At 36.1% G+C, this 24,029-nt stretch overlaps 1 protein-coding gene across 1 annotated transcript in view; it reads right to left on the reverse strand.

Annotated features, from left to right (window-relative positions):
• Window positions 1–24,029, reverse strand: part of TM9SF3 (transmembrane 9 superfamily member 3) — a 66,568-nt gene that overhangs the window by 11,095 nt on the left and 31,444 nt on the right. The window contains exons 7-11 of the mRNA XM_045878524.3: window positions 22,996–23,162; window positions 19,409–19,503; window positions 15,601–15,731; window positions 3,869–4,008; window positions 786–854 (exon numbers count right to left, since the gene is read on the reverse strand). Coding sequence (XP_045734480.1) covers window positions 786–854; window positions 3,869–4,008; window positions 15,601–15,731; window positions 19,409–19,503; window positions 22,996–23,162 — 602 coding nt within the window. The remainder of the gene's footprint in view (window positions 1–785; window positions 855–3,868; window positions 4,009–15,600; window positions 15,732–19,408; window positions 19,504–22,995; window positions 23,163–24,029) is intronic.

Below are 24,029 nucleotides of genomic sequence, written 5' to 3' on the forward strand. Positions count from 1 at the left end.
ATCCAATCATGTCCGTTAAGGAGGTGTCCACTGTACGGGAGAGAATCAGCAGTGGGGCATCTGGAAATGTGTAAGGGAGTTCTGAGTAGTCACAATGACTGGCATTCTGTGGGCAAGAACCAGAGGTATATGACTGCAGTTCTTGAGAAAGTCCCATACAAAGAAGTGTCTTGATTAAAATGCCAGAGCATTCCCATCAAGGAACGCTGGACTACAAGCTGAGAAAAGAAGACTCGTATTTTGCAGTGGTGACCAAGGATGCAGGTATGAAGCACAGTACCTGGGCACCAGGGGGCATACCTTCCACCCCCAAACACATTCACATTTCCCAGCACTCCTGTAAGCCTCTATGGAAGGAGACTGGGAATATATGTATCCTAAGAGGTCAAGATCTAGACAGACTGGTAGGTAATGGTTTACCTAGTTGCCCAGACCCTCAGAAATACTTTAAAAATATAATAAAAACCAGTAATTCCTTCTATCATGCATGTGATCAAAGCTGGTCTAGTACTCTTTAGCATGCATTCTTTCATTTCTAAGATCTCCTGTTAGGTGAGAAGGGTCTAGAACATAATACAAAACATAAATTTCACCTGAATATTTGAGACCACAGCAGAAAACTGCTTTTAGGTAGATTATGTTAGATCCCTTTCTGGGAGTCATGAAATTAGCAGACTAACTCTGTTAGATGCCTTCCCATCTGATGATTCTACACCTACTCTAACTCCTAAATTCTCTTATTACAATTACATCCCTCAAAACATAAATGCATTGCCACAACTTACATTTCAATAAAGATTGACCCAAAAGGTAAAATTCCTCCCAGGCAAACAATAACTGCAGGCTCCATGAACCTGAAAAATAATAAAATTAGCAATAAACCTCTAGTATGATTTTCACATTATAATATATAAACCCAAATAGAAAGCAGATGCTTGGTACTTAAAAATAATCTAAGGGATAGAAACATACCAGTAAAAAGAAAAACAAAAATTCAAAGAGGTTACAATACAGAGGTAGGCCTTCAAATTAGCCATAGGTTATAGTCAACGTTCTTTCTGGCATAAGAGGCCAAGATAAGAATTCAGGGAATAGAAATTCTTGCTACCGACAGAACTCAGGAAAAACTCTTAAGTATTTGCTTCTGTTCTACATCTCTCAACAACTTCTAAAAACTTTACAGGCATTTATTTATAGAAAGCCACAGGAAGGGCGCCTGGGTGGCTCAGTTGGTTAAGCGACTGCCTTCGGCTCAGGTCATGATCCTGGAGTCCCAAGATCGAGTCCCACATCGGGCTCCCTGCTCGGCAGGGAGTCTGCTTCTCCCTCTGACCCTCTCATGCTCTCTCTGTCTCATTCTCTCTCTCAAATAAATAAAATCTTAAAAAAAAAAAAAATATTTCAAGAAAGCCATAGGAAAAGAAAAGTCTTGAGAGCCCTATCTGAAATAATGTTTCCCAAATCGTGGCCTTGCCATCTCTTTGTTCATGCTTTCCTTGGTTCACTAATTTCTTTTCCTGTGAATTATACAATCAAGGTATTATGAGTCCTGGGTTACCCTGGAGCCAAAGAGTGAATAAAAAAATAAAATTCAAACCTCATTCATTCACTCAAAAAACATATACTGATGCAACTATTAATTCACCTGGAATGCCTTTTCTCGTCCTACTTCTCCTGCAAGCCCTGACTCCAGTGTTCTCCCCGTAAAGTCCTTCCCAAGTCTCCCAGAAAGAGGTGGGTCTTTCCCCCAGGCCTGCACTGCCTCTTGAACATAACTCTGTGGCAGCACTTACCACATCTGGAACTGTGCAATTACATACATAGCGTACCTCGCTAGACTATAAACTATGGCAGGCAGAAGCTATTCATCTAGGTATTCCCAATGCCCAGCACAGTATCTGACACATAAAAGATACTAAACTACTATCTCTAGTATAAACAAACTAAGAATCTCTGGGATAAACAAACTAAAAAAAACAAGAAGAGGGGCGCGCCTGGGTGGCTCAGTCGGTTAAGCATCTGACTCTTGGTTTCGGCTCAGATTATGATCTCAGGGTTGTGAGATCAAGCCCCAAGTCAGGCCCAATGCTGGGACTGCTTAAGATTCTCTCTCTCCCTCTTCCTCTGCTCATCCCCCCTCCACGTGCGTGCATATGCAGACACACACACACACACACTCTCTCTAAAACAAAACAAAACAAAACAGAAGAAATTGGAGTTTGAAAGCTGAGAAAACAAAAACAAAAACAAAAAAAAACATTTAATCTAGTTATCTTTCCTCCTTTTATAGGAATCCAAGACCCGTAGAGGTTAAAAATGATCTGCACAAGATAACACAATCAATCAGAGCCAGATCTAGTATTCAGATTTTAGATCCCATGTAACTATATATGGAAAATAAAGATACACATGAGCCTTCCTCCAACTGTGACCCATGGTTTGCAAGGTCACGTGTTGTTCCTTCCTCCCCTTCACCAGCCCTAGTGACCTAGAGTCTATTCTGGATTTGAAAGAGAAAATGGACTTTAAAAAACAAAGTACACAAGATCTCACAATCACCAATCTAAGAGAAAAGGGAACATGGACAATCCTAAGACTAGAACAGATCACCCTCTTAATTTAAACTGTAAGTGCTGTTTTTACTCAGCCTCCATTTCTATAAATGACCTCCAAGTCTACAAAAGACCATATATGTAAGTATCTGAATATAAATTATGTCTATTAATAAGGTAAAATATCTAGGAACAGAGGCTTTTCAATATATATCCCTTATTATGAATATGTAGAGTCTAATGTATAGCTATTCTTAACAAGATGGAGAATGTAATAAATGTATATATGGTAAGACTGCTCTATTTTTGTCCGCTAGTAAGAATTAGGAAAATGAAGTATGCAGAATAGCATAATTCGGACTAAAACATTTAATTTACAAATTTTAAAAGGCAATATATTTATATGAGTTCACATTTTATTCAAATTTGAATTACAAAACTTAGAAATATAACATATTAATGACATCCCATTTTATGTCTGGAATTTGAAAAAATACAAATTATCTCAAGTTAAAAAGAACTTTCAATGATTAGTCAAATAAACTGTAAACTGTGTGTATACTGCTGCAATTAAAGAATCTCCTCGGCTGTTTAACAGAAATATTCATCATCCTTTGTCAAGATTAATCTTGAATTCTGGGAGGCACTCAAGAACACATTTTGTGCATAAAATGTGACAGAACGTATTTGAGAGATTCTATACTATCCCAGAAGTGAGGACAAAGAATATTAAGTCAGTAAATTATTAACTGGTCTTAGTCCTAATTCATCTCTCAACCAGTACGATATATGTGGCTATAAATGTGTTATTATTTAGAATAATAAAATATCTGGAAAGGAAAATGAAATTATAAGCCAAGGGTTGTCAAACTTTCTCAGATAGTAAATAGTTGAGGTTTTGAAGGCGATACCGTCTCTATCTGTCGCGGCAGTGTGAAAGCAATCATCGATAATATGTGAACGAACAGGCATAGATATGTTCCAACAGAACGTCTCTTTCAAAAATAGGCAGCAGGTCAATTCTGTCCTGTATACAATAATAAAACCGTCCCACCCACAGAGATGCACTATTGTACTTATCAAAGCATTTAGTTTATCTGTAAGTGGCACCAAGATTCATAAAGTGAAATAACGATATAATTGATTATTACTCCTAACAATATAGGCTGGAGGCAAAAGTAAAAAGACAAATTCTTAAGTTCCAACTTAAGACATACTTATAAATACATGCCAATTCTAAAAGTTATATATACATAATAGCCTTAAGAATTTCTATATTGTGAGGAACAATGACATAGATTTAGCATTCTCTTTACCATTTTTTCTCCGGTATGGGACGAGGCACAGCATTGACACGACAAGGAAAGTTGGGCTGACCAGACAGATTTCGGCCAAGTATTGTACCAACAAGATTTAGAGGAAGAATAACAAAAAAACAGATGCAACAAACGGCGACCTGTAAATTAAATTAAAATGTGTATGATTACTCAGAATAACATTAATAAAAATAAAGGGGACACTTAAAAATTTAAACACAATTTGACCACAAAATAAAATGTTTAAGTTCAATATAGGCTAAAATTGTATAAGATATACGCTAATGAAAAGAGGCAAAGAATGTGTCTTAAAATATTAGAACTGAACTAAATACAAGTCAAACTGCTTCCCACCTCCTGCAGTTGCTCATGTTCCCCGTTCTCCCATGTGCTCTCTGCTGCATCCCTTTTTTCTCTCCTGATGTCACTTTCAGCTGTCATGCTTCTAACATATCCTTTATCTTTTCTCGTTATAACCAACTTATTTACTTCACTGTGTTTTATTGAGCTCAGGGAGCTTTGCATGTTATTTCCCTATTTTATAGATGAAGAAAATGAGACTTAAGGGAGGCTAAATAACCTCCCATACCCACAGAGCTAGGAGGCAGCCAGACTAAAACCTAGGTTCTGATCTCCCTGTCTCAGACAGAGACCCTGCTCTTTTCTAATCCATACTGCCTCAGGATTTTAACAACACAAGTGCATCTCTATTTACACACAGATGGGTCATTACTAAAACGGAAGGAGTATTTTTCTGCCCATCAGCAGTTCAAAGTCTAAAGTTATAGGGAAGACCATATAGAGATTCTAGAACCAAAGCGGTCAGTTAGGAAAATAATTATTTCTATGACTTTTTTCTTTATATAGATCTGGGTATTCTAGGACACACGCTCAAGCTCCTTTCCAGCCAGCATCTGGTTAAGACCACCACTTCACTCTGAACTCCTATAAAATGGGAGGACTGAACTGCCTCTAAGATTACTTCCAATTATACATATTAGGGTTCTAATAAAAAGTAAAAGTGAGAAAAGCTGAAAGAAAAGTGTGAAGAAACTGAGAGAAATGAAGAGGCCTGGGGTAGGAAATCCAGTTATTACAAGAGAAGAAGAGTCTATTTTGAAGCAACATTAGTGAAACCACATCTTCATTATATCCTTGTGTGTGTATTTGTGTGTTTTAAACAAGCCAAAGGCTACCATCTTTCTTCCAGATAAAACTTGTGTAAACATATGAGAGCTAAGAGTGTCCTGGAATTCCATTTTAAAGATCAGGCTTAGGAACTCAAATTATTGGTATCTCAGTTTAGACCTATTAATAATACGAATTTATGCTCATACAACAAGAATATGTGAAACATGAAAATAAGCTGTTAAGATATATTAATCATCAGAAAATATTGCAAATTATACATTGTCTCATACATACCCGGGGGATGGGTTCGGTCTCAATTTTTGCTGTTGACCGCTTTATTATTGAGATTTGCTATCATTAAGTATACAAGACCCCGTAAATAAATATATTGTAACAGAGACCTATGTATTCCCCTCTTAATTTACCAGAACTCTAATTTCAAATAAGAAATGAAGAAAAACTGAAGAAAATATTCCTATGAGGAATGACATGCTCTAGGAGAGTGGTTTTCAAATTGTTCCACAAAACCCTCAGGTCCTGCTGAAGAGCTTCAGGAATTCCACAAGCATTTAATCTGAATCTTCTTTTGAAAACAGTGTTTTTAAAAAATATTTTAAAGTGTGATAAAAAAAAAATACACAGATTCAAATGAGTTCTGTACCAAATATTAATACATTGAAGCTACCATAAGCAGGTTAACTCATTTGCATACAGACCTGGGAATAGTTTCTCCTGTTAACAACTCTGTGTACAGAGTTGGACTTCTTGTAAATGTGTCATTGATTAGGAAGGTTCAGGAGGCTACACTGGTCCTTTGTTCTCCCTTCCCTCCCACCGCTCCAATTCTGGCCTGCACACATTTGTTCACTCAACGTCGTACAAGCAAATGCACTACAGCATGTGTGTGACAGGCGAGTAAGTGGCAAGTGATGGGAGGGCATATATTGCCTGTGTGCTCATTCAAAGCATAACAATAATCAATGAAGGAAACTATAAAATGTCTCATCAAGCCATTATCAACTGTTTGGTATTTGTCTAATTTTTTCCCCTTTTGTCTGTTTTCTTATACATGATAAAAAAAAAATGTAAGCAGTTTGTTAGAAACTGTTAGAGACTAAACTGTGAAACCAATTTCCTATTCTTTTATGTTCAAGTTCTGGATGAGTTTACTTGAAGAATTCCTCTGAGATTGTAAGGCAAGCTGTTAAAAAAAAAAAAAAAGTCACATGAACTAAATCATCCGTGATGTCGGGATTTTTCTCAAGACTGACATTCAACCGAATAAATTGGTTACTGAAGAAGATATAACTGAACTCTTATTTATACCCCTTTATATTAGATCTGTATTCATCACAACTTTATTGCTTCTCATTGAGAATGTTAAGATATTGAATTTGCAAAATTTATTTATTTTTATTTTATTTTATTTTTTTAAGATTTATTTATTTGACAGAGAGAGACACAGCGAGAGAGGGAACACAAGCAGGGGGAGTGGGAGAGGGAGAAGCAGGCTCCTGGCCGAGCAGGGAGCCCGATGCGGGGCTCGATCCCAGGACCCTGGGATCATGACCTGAGCCGAAGGCAGACGCTTAATGACTGAGCCACCCAGGCACCCTGCAAAATTTATTTATACTAGAAGATTCATGCTTCTATTTTCTCTATTGGGCTTCCACAAAGTTTCATTTTAAAATGAAATTTAGCAGCTAAAAGTTAAAAACAAAAACAAAAAAACCATTAGTCTAATACACTGTGAAAACTCTGGAATTCAAACCAATATAGGGCCCTCCCCTAGCCTCCTAGCCACTGTTCCTGGACCAACAGCAAAAATAGGCAGTGGGGGGAGGAAAGACTGACTCCAGGTTGAGGGCCTCCACTATCTCCAATAAAAGCAAGTTAGAAACAAGTACTGCCTATCAGTACTTAATACCCCAAAGATGTACCAACTGGTCAGCTCTTCTCAATCTCAGTCACAAACCAAGAATTTGGCTAGTACTTATTCTAGCTCTGCTTCCAGACTGGCCTTTTATGAAATCCATGGTGTGAATGAAATGGAAAGGGAAAATGCATTCTGAGATGGGCTATTTTGGAATGCTAAAGAATATAAATTTTATTTATGGTGATAGATAAGTAATTGCTTTTAGGTAAAGTGATTCTCGGGAAATATACTTTCTTATCAGTCACTATATGTTCATGCATTTCTTCAACACCTGCTCAGACTAGGCAATTTTTATTACTTATTTTCTACCTCATACATTTTATACCTTTAAATCTATACACAAATTATGAGCTTCAGTTTAAGCATTTCAACAATAGGATCTACTAATCAGGGCATTGCCAACTCAAACACAAATGCCCATAAGAAGTCTATCTATTTTATGAGATCATTCTCAATATGCTAATAAGTAGCTTCTCCCTCTGCCTTTTTGGACTTCAGTACTCTAACAGAAGAAACACTGGATTTGAAGTTAAAAACATATCTGGTGAACCTAGCACCATCCTGATACCAAAACTAGGAAAAAAAGAAAACTACAGACCAGTATCTTTCATACATACATACAGATGCAAAACCCAGTAAATTTTAGCAAATGGAATCCAGCGATATATAAAATAGATAAATACATCATAACAAACTGAGGTTTATCAAAGGAATGAAAAATGAGTTAAGATTCAAAAATCAATCAATATAAGTGACCATATTACCAGACTAAAAAATGAAAACCATGGATTATCTCAAAAGATGCAGAAAAGGCCACTGCAAAATCAACCTCCATTCAAAATGAAAAACTCTCAGCAAACTAGGAGCAGAAGGGCTTCATCAACTTGATGAAGGGCATCTTCAAAATAAATATAGGTAACACTTTACTTGACTGCGTAAGACTAGATACTTTCCCTCTAACGGGGGAACAAGACAAGAAAGTCTGCTCTCACTGCTTCTGCTCAACACTGCACTGGAGGTTCTGGCCAGTGCAATGTGGCAAGAAAAAGAAAGAAAAGATATACAGATTAGAAAGGTAGAAATGCAAGTATCTTTATTGACAGATAACATGATAATCTATGTAAAAAATCTTTAGGATTCGGGCGCCTGGGTGGCTCAGTTGGTTAAGTGACTGCCTTCAGCTCAGGTCATGATCCTGGAGTCCTGGGATCGAGTCTCACATCGGGTTCCCTGCTCAGCAGGGAGTCTGCTTCTCCCCCTGACCCTCCCCACTCTCATGCTCCATCTCATTCTCTCTCTCAAATAAATAAATAAAATCTTTAAAAAAAAAAAATCTTTAGCATTCTACAAAAAAAGAAAATGAGAATAAGTGACTTTTGCAACATTGCAGGATGCAAAGCCAATATACAAAAGTCAATTGTTTTTTAATACACTATCAACAAACAATCCAAATTTGAAATTTTAAAAATACCATTTACGAATAGCATAAAAGATAGAAAATACTTAGGGGTAAACTCAATAAAAGATGTAGAAAATTTAAATGCTAAAATCTACAAAATGTTGCAGAGAAAAATTACAGATACCTAAATAAGTCAAGAGCTATACTGTGTTCTATAATTAAAAGACTCAATATTGTTAGATGTCAATTCTTTCCAAATTTATCTATAGGTTCAATACAATCAAAATCTTAGCAGGTTTTTTTGTAGAAACTGACAAGGTCATTCTAAACTTTATATGGAAATGCAAAGAACCAAAAAATACCAAAACAACGTTGAAAAAGAACTGATTTCAAAACTTATTGTAATGCCACAGTAATCAAGACAGTGTGACACTGGCATAAAAACATGACAAATTAATGAAAGAGAACACAAAGTCCAAAAATAGATCCACATTAAATGATCAGTTGATGATCAACAAAAATGCTAAGGCAATTCAGTGAGGAAAACATAACTTTTTCAACAAATGGTGTTGGAACAACTAAACAGCCATAAGCAAAAACAAAATAAAACCCTGACCCTTAACTCATACAATAAACAAAATTAACCAAAAATGAATCATTGATCTTAAATGGATGATATTTAAGAGCCCAAACTATAAAATTTCTAGAAGAAAACACAGGAGAAAAGCTTACTGATCTCTGCTTTGGCAAAAGGACAGAAAAGCACAAACTTTATAAGGAAAAACAATCAATAAATTAAATTTAATTGCTTTTGCTCTTCAAAAGATACTCTTAAGAGAATGAAAAGTCAAGCCACAAAATGAAAGAATATACTTCCAAAATAAGTATAGGACAAAGGACTAGTATCTACAATACACAAAGAACTCTTCCACTCAACAAAGATAACAACCTATAAAAAAGAGGCCAAAGATTAGAACATGCATTAAAAAAATATAGGGATGGCAAATAAGCACACAAAAATATCTCCAACATGATTAGTTATTAGGGAAATGCAAATTAAAACCACAATGAGACACCAGTATGTATCCATTAGAATGGCTAAAATTAAAAAGACTGACCACATCAAGTGCTGGAGATGACGTGGAGCAACTGGAACTCTTATACAATAATAGTGGGAATGTAAAATGACAAAACCACTGTGGAAAAGTTTAGTGGTTTCTTCTTTTCTTTATCTTTTTTTTTTTTAACTATAGCTGACATACAATGTTATACTTTAGCAGTTTCTGGAAATATTAGAATATCATATGACTCAGTCATTCCACTGTAGTTATTTGTCCAAGACAATCAAATATATATCCAACACAAAGACTTCTATATGAATACTCATAACAGCTTGTTTGTAATAGCCAAAAACTGGAAATAACCCATTCCTGGGTAAATGGGTAAACAACTGTGGTATACCCATGGAATATATGGAATATTACTAAGCAATACAGAGAAACAAGCTATTAATACATGCAACATCAATAAATCTTAAAGTAATTTTCTGAGTGGAAAAGGACAAAAAAGAACATACTCTGTGATTCTATTTAGGTGAAATTGTAGGTAACACAAACTAATCTATGATGACAGAGAGCAGATTGGTGGTTACCTGAGAAGGAGGGAGGGTAGGAAGGAGGAGGATAAAAGGGGTGAATTACAAAGGTACACATCGAAACTTCTGGACTTTATAAATACATTCTTTTTTTGATTGTGGTGATGGTTTCCCAAACATGTACATATATCAAAACTCATTATACTTTAAATACACACAATTTATCATATATTAATTATATCTCATTAGGCTATAAAAATACACAGACCAAAAGAAGACATAAAACATTCTACATTCACCACTCTCAGAATAAAGCTAAAATTTCTCTTGGCAGAAAAGAAGGAAATAAATAAAGAAATAAAAACAAATCATCACTGCCAGCAGCACCACACCAAACAAAATGTGATTTGAGTCAATTACCCTGCAAGAGTGCTGGGTTTCTGCTCCTGTAAAACAGGGATAATGTATATCACTAGCTCTGCCTACCTCTTTGGGTTCTTCTGAAACCAGATAAGATAAGGGGTATGAAAGAGCTTTGTAAACTACAAAATGCTACACAAATGTCTGTGTCCTTATTATAATTCATCTTGTCAAATTTGGCACATCATTTCAGTCAGGTGAGATTTTTTAAGATGCTGTCTTCATCATTCCATATTACTAATTTCCTCCCCAATCTCACATCCTTTTTCAATTTAATCATCAAATCACTATGCCTTCATACAAATCATTAACAATTATTTGAATTGGCCAAAGTCAAGATCTACTGAAAGAGAGTATGTGACATATTACCAGTAACATGATCCCAATTCTTTAATTCTGTAATTATTTAATTATACATCTACCTGACTGTACTATTCCACCTACATTTCTCTACCCTGTCCAATAAGATAAATACTTCACATTCCTTTATTCTTCTTGTCTACTAAAACCTACCAAAAAGGGGAAATGAAGTTGTTCTAGCATTTTTGTTTTAATAAATCCATAATAGCTCCTAATGTTCATTATTTCTGTGATTTAAAAAATAAATTTTAATAACATTCTAAAATCTTGTGCTTTATCAAGTTCACCACATTTTGTAAGGTAGAATCCACTTTCTTCCTTTCCCTTCTGGAAAAGTAAATCTGCTTATATCCAGTTTTACAATGCTTCTGGTTCCCTTACACAGTTATTCAAACATAACTTACCAGCATGATCTCTCAGTATGTCTAAAAGGTTACTTACATAAGCAGCAAACTTAACAGCTAAGGTGGCTAGGTACTCCTGTACCATCAATCCTCTTACCTATTTTAGGCTTTACTTCCCCCTTATCAGGGATTATTTTCCTCTTGTTTTTTCTTGTTTTAAGGGTTATTTTATTTAATGAATAAAAAGAAAGAATGGGGTAGAGCCATTCTTTTTTCAGCCTATGGTCTTGCTATGAAAATATCCTTACAAATTCTTACTTGCCTTAGCATTTGTCAAAAGTTCAGGTTGGCTAATAGAGTTTTTCTAACACTATTTTTATAGATCTTTATTATTCTTTTACATTTAGGTATACTGTATTCTTCTCACAACTTTTGAGAGATCATAAAATAGTACCTGTCCCTTAATCTTGGCTGCCATTTTTTCCTCACTGTGGTAATTTCTGATCACATATCATGAATTTCATTTTTGAGAGCCTCCAATTGTTAAGCCATTTTCCCAGTTACAGTCCAAGACTTGGATCATGAGAGAGGATTTCCCTAAATAGTTTTGAAATCTGATTTCCTAAAGCCTATGGCATATTTCTGGGACGCCTGGGTGGCTCAGTCAGTTAAGCGTCTGCCTTCGGCTCAGGTCATGATCCCAGGGTCCTGGGACCAAGTCCCGCATCGGGCTCCTTGCTCAGCAGGGAGCCTGCTTCTCCCTCTGCATGCCGCTCCTCCTGCTTGTGCTCTCTCTCTCTCAGACAAATAAATAAATAAAATCTTTAAAAATAAATAAACTTACGGCATATTTCTGATAATGTTCAAGATGTCACCCCCCCAAACTAAAATAGACTGAAGATGACAAATACAACATGGTTCACCCATGACTCCTGTTTCTTTTCCACCAACTATTCTACCCACTGAGAGACAAAACAATAAAGTATAATAAGTCAAGGATTTATCAGTACATGCTGAGCTTATTATTAGACTAGAGAGGTTATTAGTTTCTATGCTACTTTGCAACTCTGAGTTTTAAAACTCTGCAACTGGTTTTTTGTCCCCTGAAAGCCTACAATAACATCAAATGTAGGATTCGAGATTTACAGCCCACAGAAGACTTCATGCCTATAGCCTGTTTTCAGAACATCCTGAGAAATCCTTCCTCATTTCTAAAAAGCTCACAGGACCAAAAACTCTGGGTATAACACCTAAATCATTCTTGAACAAATTCCCAAAAGAAAAAGTTTTTATCTTCCCAGAATCAATCTGATTTCAAGTGCACTCTCTCCCTTTCCTTATAGCCAGAATAGACCTCTGGTCAGAACACTCCAACCTCAGGAACAGGTATGTTTGTCTCTGGACAGTCCATGACCCTAAATTTTATTTAAATGCTCTCTTTAGTCTTCTTGTAATACTCTTGACTTTAGGCACCATCCCTTAAACCTAGGACACTAGATATCAGCTCAGATCATTACCACCACCCTCTACTTATGTTTATCTTTATTACGCTAAGAAGACTGAAAATTGTTCAACAAGTTTAATCTGACACGGATTTAATGGCTTTTATGTGTAATTAGGTACACTTGAGCAGAGAAGTTGGGAGTCCGAAGACAAACCTTGCCCACTTTCAATCTTATCTTGGGCTAGTCCTGGTGATAACAGCAGTATTCTGACAAAATTCCAGATCCCTAGTGGGCAAAATCCCTATTATTCAGGTGCCTCGATAGGGCAAGACAGAAGCCTGAAGTCACTTTTACCAAGGATGGCTTAAACCCTCATTGTGAAATATCTGAGAAAACAGAGTACTAGAGACAAGATCACCCAGAGAAAGGGCTCAATGTCCAAGAGATCAAAGGAATGGGGACAGAAACAGCTAAGGCCTGGGGAAGAACATACAGGAGTATCTGAAGACTCTGATTTTCAAACTAGGGTGTTCAGTTAAGTAGGGGCATCCAACTTCTCAGAAACATATGCTTTGGGAGACTTTCAGCTGACAGATCCATCCCCAAATGCTGGGAACTAGAATGAGGTAAAGACCTGATTTAGAGCAAACCTTTAAAAAATTAAAAAATTTAATTTTTCGGGCACCTGGGTGGCTCAGATGGTTAAGAGTCTGCCTTCAGCTCAGGTCATGATCCCAGGGTCCTGGGATCGAGTCCCGCATGGGCTCCCTGCTAGGCGGGGAGCCTGCTTCTCCCTCTGCCTCTGCCTCTCTCTCTCTCTCTCTGACTCTCATGAAAAAATAAATAAAACATTAAAAAAAAAAAATTTAACTTTTCATTGGCGTAGGATGAAACCATGAGCACTGAAATTATTCAAATTCCCAAGGATTCTAATGTGTACCCAGGGTTGAGAACCATGGAGTTTATGAGACTATATAACCACTTCTTTCATAATGTCAACAAGTCCAATAACTAAAAATATAAATTTCAGTAGTTAAAACACTTAACACAAGGTCAAACATTCACTCAAGTTCTTAAATTTCATGTTCTTAACAAATTTTGATACTTTTAAAAGGAGAAAAAAAATGTTAGACCACACAGCTGATTAAAACTTGAGGGCAATGGAATGTCTTTCACTCAGCATTCCTTCACTACAAATTAGAATGCAAATTAAGAACATGATATTATAGGTGCCTGCTAAACACCAACAGCCAGTCTTTTATATACCAAAGATCAATTTTATAAACCTGCTCTGGCTCAGTATTGAACTCTAATAACTGAAATACTGTAATACTGAAACTGTATTCTAGTAGTTATTAATTATTAAATTATCTAAAGGCAAATTACATTGAATATTAACATTTAAAACCCCATTTACGAGTGGTAAAATTTATAATTTTAGTGAAACAAAGCAACTTTAAAATATAATTTTCACATCAATTCAAAATTTTATGAGGAAAATTAGAGCAGAATCTGAATTTTCATTTTTAAAGTACCATGAAAATAATTAATTCAGCAGATCATCTTTAAGAAGTCCTTGACTCTGTATAGATACTTTCTGATGGCCTGGAAAAGCAAATTCTTTTCCAGTTCTGAATGAGATTAATTACTTTACCCTTTCCTAACTATTATCACTTGCCTTGGCTTGCAAAAAACAAAAATAAAAACAAAAAACAAAACAAAAAAACTTCAATTTTGAAGCAATTTTCAAAAATGAAATATATAACTAAATAGTATCAATAACTAAAAAGTACCAAAGATTTAGTAAAAATGTATATGCAATGTCTTTGAAAAACCTGGATTATAAAACAAAATTGGGGGGGCGCCTGGATGGCTCAGATGGTTAAGCGTCTGCCTTCGGCTCAGGTCATGATCCTGGAGTCCCGGGATCGAGTCCCGCATTGGGCTCCCTGCTCAGCGGGGAGTCTGCTTCTCCCTCTGATCCTCTTCCCTCTCATGCTCTCTGTCTCTCATTCTTTCTCTCTCAAATAAATAAATAAAATCTTTAAAAAAAAATTAATAAATATAAAACAAAATTGGGGTGCCTGGGGGGCTCAGTCATTAAGTGTCTGCCTTTGGCTCAGGTCATGATCTCACGGTCCTGGGATCAAGCCCCGCATCAGGCTCCCTGCTCCATGGGAAGCCTGTTTCTCCCTCTCCCACTCCCCCTGCTTGTGTTCCCTCTCTCGCTTGTCTCTCTCAGTCAAAAACTAAATACAATCTTTAAAAATAAATAAATAAATAAAATCATCTGGAGTTTTTGTGAAACTATTTGTTAACTCGAATATAACTGAAAGAAAACCAAAATAAGATTAAAATTCAGAAAGAGTCCAGTTAAAGTTCTGCCACGATCTGTATGGCCTTGACTAAGTTACACAGCCTCTGTGAAGAACAGTAACCATCCTACACCTTGCATACATGTGCATATGAGCGTGCACACGTTTGCATAAGTGTACATTAAGACTAAAGTCTACTCCAGGCCTAAAACTGTTTCTGGTAAAAAGGTAACAACAGGAAAAATTTGGAAACTGTGGGTTACCTCTGTAGAGCACTGGTATATATCTGTGTTTTAGTTTTAATGTAGCTAAAAAATCCAAAATATTCCTAAGTCTGTGATTACAGGTAAAATATGAGATAGGATTTTAATGTCCAAAGTAACACATATTATCAATATAAATGTTTAATGAGATTCTAAAAATAAGTACACCGCTACTGAAAAAAGAAAATGTGTTCTGGACAAGCTTCACTACCTACCACAACCAATGCACCCACCTATCACCTTAAAACACCCTCATTTCTTTATTCTTCTACAATATAGTCACCAGTTTTTCCCATCTCTGATAAAAAGTATAGTATTCTCTTGTCATACTTATAAGTTGGACTTTCACTTTACTGGCTCACTGAATCAAGAAAAAATTTTCTTCACCTAGATTTCTAGGACTGGGTAGGGACTGGCTGCAAATACCAAACCTCTTCTTACTAAGAGGTACTTCAGAGAGATAGCAGGCCTCATATTGGAATGCTTCTATTTTTCCAGCTTCAAAGTAAGGTTCAAGCAACCTACCATTGTCCCAAAGGGAATGGCTCTTGAAGCATGGTAATAAATGGCTATAAAATTGATGAAGAAGGCAGTGCCACACACCATAGCTGGGATAAGAAATGCCCCAATAAACATCTGCTTTATCCATCTCCTTCCTGAAAGAGAAAGGAAACAATGAAAATCAGAGGTGGGGGGGGATATATTAATGTTCATAAGGTACCAAACTATTCTTTATTTAGCACCAAGTTATTTATGTAAAATTCTAATGTAAAGATCTTAAAATTTGCCATTCTAATAATTGTTTCAGGACAACAGCTAATAAAGACCAGTCCGGCTATGTAAGTATGTCTAATGAAAACCTGTACTGGAAAAGAGCAATGGACTATAGTAAAATATTCCAGTGTTCTATCCTGACCCTGCCACTGAACTGCTGTGAACTTTGGTAAGTCACTTGATCTTGCAGGGCTACAAGTTGGCCTAGATAGGTGTTTTCAAACTAGCACTTGGAGTTTGGGAGCTTCCTAGAGGTGCCCATGAAGTCACTGGTGAAGGAAGAGCCCCAAGCCCTGCTTCAACCAGAACAAGTCCATTTTCAACAGTTTTAAAAAATATTGGGACTTTGGGTGCCTGGGTGGCTCAGTCGTTAAGCGTCTGCCTTCGGCTCAGGTCATGATCCCAGGGTCCTGGGATCGAGTCCCACATCGGGCTCCTTGCTCCGCGGGAAGCCTGCTTCTCCCTCTCCTGCTCCCCCTGCTTGTGTTCCCTCTCTCTCTGTGTCTCTCTCTGTCAAAAAATAAATAAAATCTTAAAAAAAAAAAATCATAATTAAAAAAAAAAAATATTGGGAGTTTCATGTAAGCTTTAAAAAAAAAAAAAAAGGTTAAAAACCCCTGGTGAAACGGGTCCCTAAATTTACTTTTAGCTGTAGTTATGATTATAAACAAATATTTAGATTTATTTGTTTCAAAAGGGAAAAACACAGTGCATCTCATGAGCTCTCTCTCAGCAATCAGAACTACAGACTTGGGAGTTTCACTATTTCTTTTCTTTCCTTCTTTTTTAAAATTCGGGTCTTGAATTCATGACCCTGAGATCAAGACCTGAACTGAGACCAAGAGCTGGACACTTAACCGAATGAGCCACTCAGGCACCCGTTTCACTATTTCTTTGTATCTCTTTGTACTGCCAAAATTCTGTGAGGTGAGCATCTGTTATTTAGATAATCGAAGGAAACTATGTCAATTTTAAACTATGTCACCAAAAATTCTAACTCATGTTCATATTGATCAGGAGAGTAACGTGGAGCTATCTTTCTAATACAGCAGCGTATACAAGCAAGAGCACTACAGAGGGAACATCTGCACACTGCTCAGCAACAAAACACAAGGATTTCATAGTGGATCATTATTAAAATTCAACCCCACAACCAAAAGCAATATGGACCTAAGCAGGAAGTATGATAAGCAAAACAAGCAATACCCTAACTTCTGTTTTGTTCTATGTAAAGCTCTTTTAAACATCTATCTTATAGAATTACTACCCCAAATCTTAACATTCCTCCAGAAAACTCCTTGATTCTGAACTTTCACCTCTATTTTATTTCTCAGGTAACTTTCAAGAGCCCTTCCTTTCCACACTAAGATTCAGCATTTGAACACAAAAGAGTGGCAATTAAAGTATTATTTTTCCTATTTAATTCTAACTCTTTCCTAGCACTCTTTTCCTAAACTTTTCATTATCTTCTCAGATTCAGACATATATTCATAAATTCCATATTCAATTCTATTACTCCCTTTCCCTCCAAAATCAAAAAGAATCACACATTCCACTGGGTGCAATCAGTAGCCCACAAATCTGCATTGTGCTTCCTGCTGCTGACCACACCCTTAGAGATTGTGGTCAAGTTCCAGGCCACCCCTAGCTTCAAATTGGGTCTGGAGGACTATCCAGTACCTTGAGGGTCTGGAGGACTATCCAGTACACTTGAGTGCCCTGAATGTACAGACCTTGAGCTTCATTGTAGTTCAAATCCTGGGATAACTCTGAAAAATTCTCAATTTTCTGGGTTGACCTCTTACATTAACCTGGTTTTTAGGGATCGCTCAGACAAAATATCAGGACATGATTAGACCTTCTCAAGGCACTGTCAATCAGAAAATAACCTTTAGGGGCACCTGGGTGGCTAGTCGGTTAAGCGTCCAACTCTCAATTTCAGCTCAGGTCATGATCTCAGAGTCATGAGATCGAGGCCCAAGGTGGGCTCCACTCTGGGTGTGGAGCCTGCTTAAGAGTCTCTCTCTCCTTCTCCCTCTGCCCCTCCCCCAGCCCCTCCCAACCTGTGTGCTCTCTTTCTCTCTCTCAAAAAAAAAAAAAGAGTTAAGTATAGTAAAGTTTGGCTGGTGTTCTTAACTTGTAATCAAACTAAAAGCAAATTTATGTCCAAGTACGAATAAATTTCCTGTTTTAAATAATTTGTTTCTGCTGTGGAGATTTTTCTGGAGGTCATAGCCTAACTAGTTTCCAGGTCAAATTCAAAGCAGAAGTTAACTTAGGCATCCTTCGTTCCTAAGGATGGTAGCCCCATGTAAGACTTGTTTTCCATATCTGAAGGTAAAATATAGACACTGAACAAATAACTAAAATAATTATGGATAATGATACTCCCTCAGGCAATCCAAAGAATTATTTATACTGAAGGTACAGATCACATTAAGTCTAATAGGACCAATAAAAAAAAAAGGCAATGGTAAACCAGAATATCCTGGAAGAATTTTAAATGATCCTATGTATGCTCTGAGTGCCAATAACCTGTAAGTCTAGTTGACTAAAAAGGCAGGATTCCTTAACGCTGACATTGCTTAGGATGAGCTGGGAAAATCACATGAGAAAGTCTCTATCCTTAGGAATATAATTTTAAGGTCTTTCAATAACCCTTCACTCCCAATGCAAAACTACTATTTTCCATACTTTTCTGACCCCAATTACAGGGAAAACAAAAAAACTTGAAGACCCTTGAGTGCCATCAAAGAAACACCAAGGAGCAGTACCTTTGTATCATCTATGTATCCCCCATCATTTGCAGATCACAACAGTAAAGAAGCAGGGCGGGGGAATTTAAGATGAAGTGCCCTTAACAAGATTGTGACACAGAATAACAGAAATCTTTTGCAGGGTCCTTTGATAAATATTCAAGAGTCAATAGAAATAAAGAGCTCTCCTCCCTATTCTCCTTCCAGTCCAGACACTTTCTCCATAAGCCATAAAACATGCCTTTATATTCAGCTGTAACGCTAAGTACTCTATGTGGAGGCCTCCCATGGAGCACATCTAGGGAGTAAGGTACCTCAAAGCAAAATAATATCATAATAACTTAAATATACTCTTTCCAGGGCACCTGGGTGGCTCAGATGGTTAAGCATCTGCCTTCAGCTCAGGTCATGATCCCAGGGTCCTGGGATCGAGTCCCGCATTGGGCTCCCTGCTCCTTGGGGAGCCTGCTTCTCACTCTGCCTCTCTCTCTGTGTCTCTCATGAATAAATAAAATCTTTAAAAATATATATATATAAATATACTCTTTCCTATATGTTCCTCAGGGCTAACTTCACAGTGGATAATGGAGATAAACTTATTAATTATTCATAATTTTCAGAAATAAAATGCAAAGATTCCATAAAAGCAAAATAGACCACATAACAGGTTTGGTGGAGATTATGTGAAATAGGATAACAAAGTATTTTACAATGGCTGTACTATCCCTTTCAAATTCCAAATACCTCATGGTAAAATAGTAGCATCTGTAATTAAAAATACAAAGTGATAACTTGTAAGTTACCTCCTTGTCTGGCATACAGACTGCCTCCAAAATAACCATTCACTGGAGATGTAGCAGCATAGACAAATATGGCTGTACTGAGCATTGATCCCCTCCTAAAAAGGCGAAACAACATATGTATGTGATAAATTAAAGCCAACAATTTAAAGAAAATATCACAGAGTCTATCACATTAACATTAGTTTAATTTCAAAGATAAATCAACAGGAACACAAAAAATATCATCCTGGACTGTAAGGGATCTCAAAAAGTTGCCTAGTGAATTAATTTCTAGTTAAAATTGCACAGGCTGATACTAATTTTTTTAATCTGCAGTTAAATTTCGTAATATATTCTAAACAAATATTTCACATTTCTTTGGCAAAAATATTAGAAGCTGACACTAAAATTGTTTTGCAACCCTGTAAACCAGTCACATCATATGGATAAGGATATTCCTGTTCAGAAAAATAATTAGAATATTCCTCTTTTTAATTTAATTGCTTAAGATTCTTGCCCACTGATATAAAAAATAAAGTGGAAGTAATATCATCTATATTAGTGATATTACTTCAAATGGTGTAACACTGAGACTTTTCCTATTTCGTTTTCCTTATACTAGTAAAAATTATTTTTTAAAAATCCATTAGGTCCAGGGCGCCTGGGTGGCTCAGTTGGTTAAGCAACTGCCTTCGGCCCAGGTCATGGTCCTGGAGTCCCAGGATCGAGTCCCGCATCGGGCTCCCTGCTCGGCAGGGAGTCTGCTTCTCCCTCTGACCCTCCTCCCTCTCATGCTCTCTGTCTCAAATAAATAAATAAAATCTTTAAAAAAAAAAAAAATCCATTAGGTCCACAAATCAACATTAACCCAGATCAACAATTTCTTTTTCTTTTTTTTTAGAGAGGGGGAAAGAAGGGAGGGAAGGGGCAGAGGGAGAGAGAGAATCTTAAGCAGGCTCCACACACAGGGCAGAGCCCAATGTGGGGCTCGATTTCATGACCCTGAGATCATAATCTGAGCTAAAATCAAGAGTTGGACACTTAACCAACTGAGCCACCCAGGCGCCCCTCAGATCAACAATTTCTAACCTCTTCTTCCACTAATGATATCTAGAGAATTCAGACCAACTCTCCTGTTGAATAAAACTGAACAAAATATTTTAAATGCCTAATTGCAATGAGAAATATTAAGATGATAAATGACAGTATCATTTGCCATAATACAGAAATGTACTTAAGCCACTAACAATAAAGACTATTTTTGAAACTTATCATAACTAGGAAGGTAAAATAAAGTCTGTAGATAGAACATATAACCTTCTCAGTTTGAGCTAAAGAATATTCTTTTAAAAAGAATTTACAAGAACATCACACTAATGTGTGTACTGGGAAGATAATTCATAAATTAACCACCTTCTGGGTAATAATTATTATATTTCACTGTACACCTATGTAGAATACAAAGGTATCATATAGTCTTGAAATATGTAGCACTCCTCTGCCCAAACACCTATGCTCAACTTCTTAAAGTGGATACATAATAGTCAAAACATTACAGTATTTAATTTCCATCAATATATAGCTAAATATAAATGTGGTAGTAATATAAGTATATAAGTTGTATGATCTCAGTCAAATTACTTAACCTCTCTGAACTTTACTTTTCTCATGTGGAGAATGGAGAGAATAATAGTCCCTCCACAGGATGGGCATGAAAATTAAAACAGCTAATGTGTATGAAGCACCTAATGGAACCTCAATAATGTTAAGTCACTTTGATATCAAAATACTACAGCTTTAATACTAATGATATAATTAAGTATGTTCACTTCAAATAAGCACAACATAGAAAAACCATTAATAATGACAGGCTAAAATAACAGTGCATGACTTGCCTGCTAATACCATTTATTAGAAAGTTTCTTATTTCTAAAGTTGAAGGTCTATAAGTAAAAGAGCTTCTGCATTAAAAAATGAACTGCCAAGGGCGCCTGGGTGGCTCAGATGGTTAAGCGTCTGCCTTCGGCTCAGGTCATGATCCCAGGGTCCTGGGATCGAGTCCCACATCGGGCTCCCTGCTCCTTGGGAGCCTGTTTCTCCCTCTGCTTCTCTCTCTCTCTCTCTCTCTCTGTCTCTCATGAATAAATAAATAAAATCTTAAAAAAAAAAAAAAAAATCTTTAAAAAAATGAACTGCCAAAACTGTAACCCTAACATCTGAGAAGGAACAAGGCAAAAACTTGAATTCTAGGAGAGGCTGCCCACTGGTAACTCCGAAGACTGTGACTGTGCAGTCAATGCCAATTTAGGAGTGACAAATTTAATCCAGTATTTAAGGCAAAGGATGCCTTTGTGGCAGATTTGAAATGTCTTTCTTGTACTTGGGATTTAGTTCCTCTGAAATATACTGTATCCTAAAAAATGAACTACCCACCAGAACACTAGAAGTTTAGGTTTTGGACAATTATTTTAAAGCTTATACGGTAAATAAGTTGCAAAGGTTATATTAAAGAAATATAACAGAAACTACAGAGAAAGAGCCTTATTGATTAATACAGTCACTTCAGCTTACAAGCACTGAGTACCTTCCACATGTTTACATAGGTGTTTTGAGAATTTAAAGATAAATTAAGACCTAGTCCTTGCTCTCGAGGAGCTTCTGGTCTAGGTGAAGCAACAGTAATTTATTATCGTTAAATATTGAACATAAAAATCAGGAGCCATTCTTTCAGCAACAATTTATTGTTTGTCCACCGAATGCCAGGCATATATAAGAAAGAATGCATTATGAACTGAAATAGAGGTATGAAATCTAACTAGAAACAAGTGTCATTCTGATAGAGAACTTCATGGGGCAGTATCTAAAGTACCTGAATTATAACCCCTGACACCTAGGCCCAGAGTGTGTCTGCTTCATTGAGATTGTGGCTCTCTGAGCACAGGTTATAGGACCACTCAGTAGGGACAGGAGATCTTCGTAAATGTACAACTTCTTCTAATGATCCAAACACTTCTTGCAACCGATTTTGTTCTCAAAGGAAAAAATGTACCAGAAACCATGTAAAGGTAAGATAAATCATCCAATTATTTTTCTAACCTCATGTGCCTTTTCTACTACTCTTTTTACTATTAATTATTACTTAATAAATATTAAAATTAATAAATGTAATAAATATTAAATTTTTCTTAAATATTATTTATTATTTCTCTTCTGTTCTGTAAAGAGTTTCTGGTTTGGAAGATAAATATGAAGTACTAATTCAGTAACTGTGAAATCCTAGTGCTTCTTATAAAGATCTAATTGTATCTTCAGCTTTCAAAAAAATGCTATTCATTTTCTCAAACAGCACTAGCTTATAAGTAACTTTGCTTGTACCTCTAATGGAACATAACCTTTGTAACCAACCAAAATGTTCAGTAAGGCTAGTAAGTTTTAAAATATAACAGAAAAATATACTTCTAGCTGAAGATTGTTGTCCATTATTTATCTGTAATAATAACATTTATGCTATTTAAATTCTAAGATAATTGAAATAAGCAAATATTTAATTATGATTGATTTAAAATGTTTAAGAACGAGAAAAAACAAAGTTAAATACAGATACTTACTCCGTATATAAATCTTCTATCATTGCAACAATAATAACAATGAGAGACACAGCAAATATCTGACATCCAGAACCAATGAGAGAAGAAAATATCAGTGGGTGACTTGATGGTCTAAATACATCTCCATGCACCTGCTTCCATCCATACTCATCTCCTAGGTCTCTATCCTATATACATATATACGTAAAGAGAAAAGAAAGTCATTCAGAATGAAATTAAAATACATAAAGTAGGTGAAAAATTACAATTCCAGTTGAAAGTTCCCTCCCTCCAAACTTGTAGCTATCTAAAAGATTTCAAAATATCTAGAAAAGACATTTCAAATTTAAAATAATCACTGCCTTAATAATTTATAATGTTAAAGTATTACGGCATTTACTGAGGCTCAGGAAGGTGGCTCCCAGTTGTGCTCAGAGAGTATCAAAGAATGGAAAAAAGAAAAGGTCTAGGAGCAAAAAGAAATAGTCAAAATGAGAGAAGAGCACACTGGCTCTCTGAACATTCCTATTCTTGCCATTTATATCACACCTGTGGCTCAAATATAATGAGAGGCCAGGTGGAGAACAAAAGAGAAAAAGAAGATTGAAACCAGTACTAGATGCCCTAAAAATGCAGAAATGTCCTTTATATCCTGGAATCTAAGAAAATATATGAGGAAAATATCAAACAGTTATATATTATCTATTAAATATTATTTAACTGTCTATAGCATTTTTAAAAAGTATTCAATTTTTCCTTTTCAACCTGAATAAGCAAGTATCTAAAATAGTACTTCATAAGAAATATCAATCCCTTAGGATAATCTGGCTTTTTAGGGGCTGGGGGTGATCCTGGTCAGATGTGTTTGAGAAGCACCAAATATTTTATCTACCTTGTGATACTTCACAATGCACATCTGCATATTAAAATTTTAATCTGTTTAACTCCTTTCCAAATTTAATGACAGAGCATATCTACACAGAACAGCCATTAATATTCTACAGAACACACACATTGTGTATAATACAGTAAAAGAATTTAGAAAACAAACCTCC

This window comes from Mirounga angustirostris, unplaced genomic scaffold (assembly GCF_029215605.1).
Source record: "Mirounga angustirostris isolate CCGP_5_RB_7025 unplaced genomic scaffold, mMirAng1.0.hap1 SCAF_6, whole genome shotgun sequence".
Classification (NCBI taxonomy): domain Eukaryota; kingdom Metazoa; phylum Chordata; class Mammalia; order Carnivora; family Phocidae; genus Mirounga; species Mirounga angustirostris.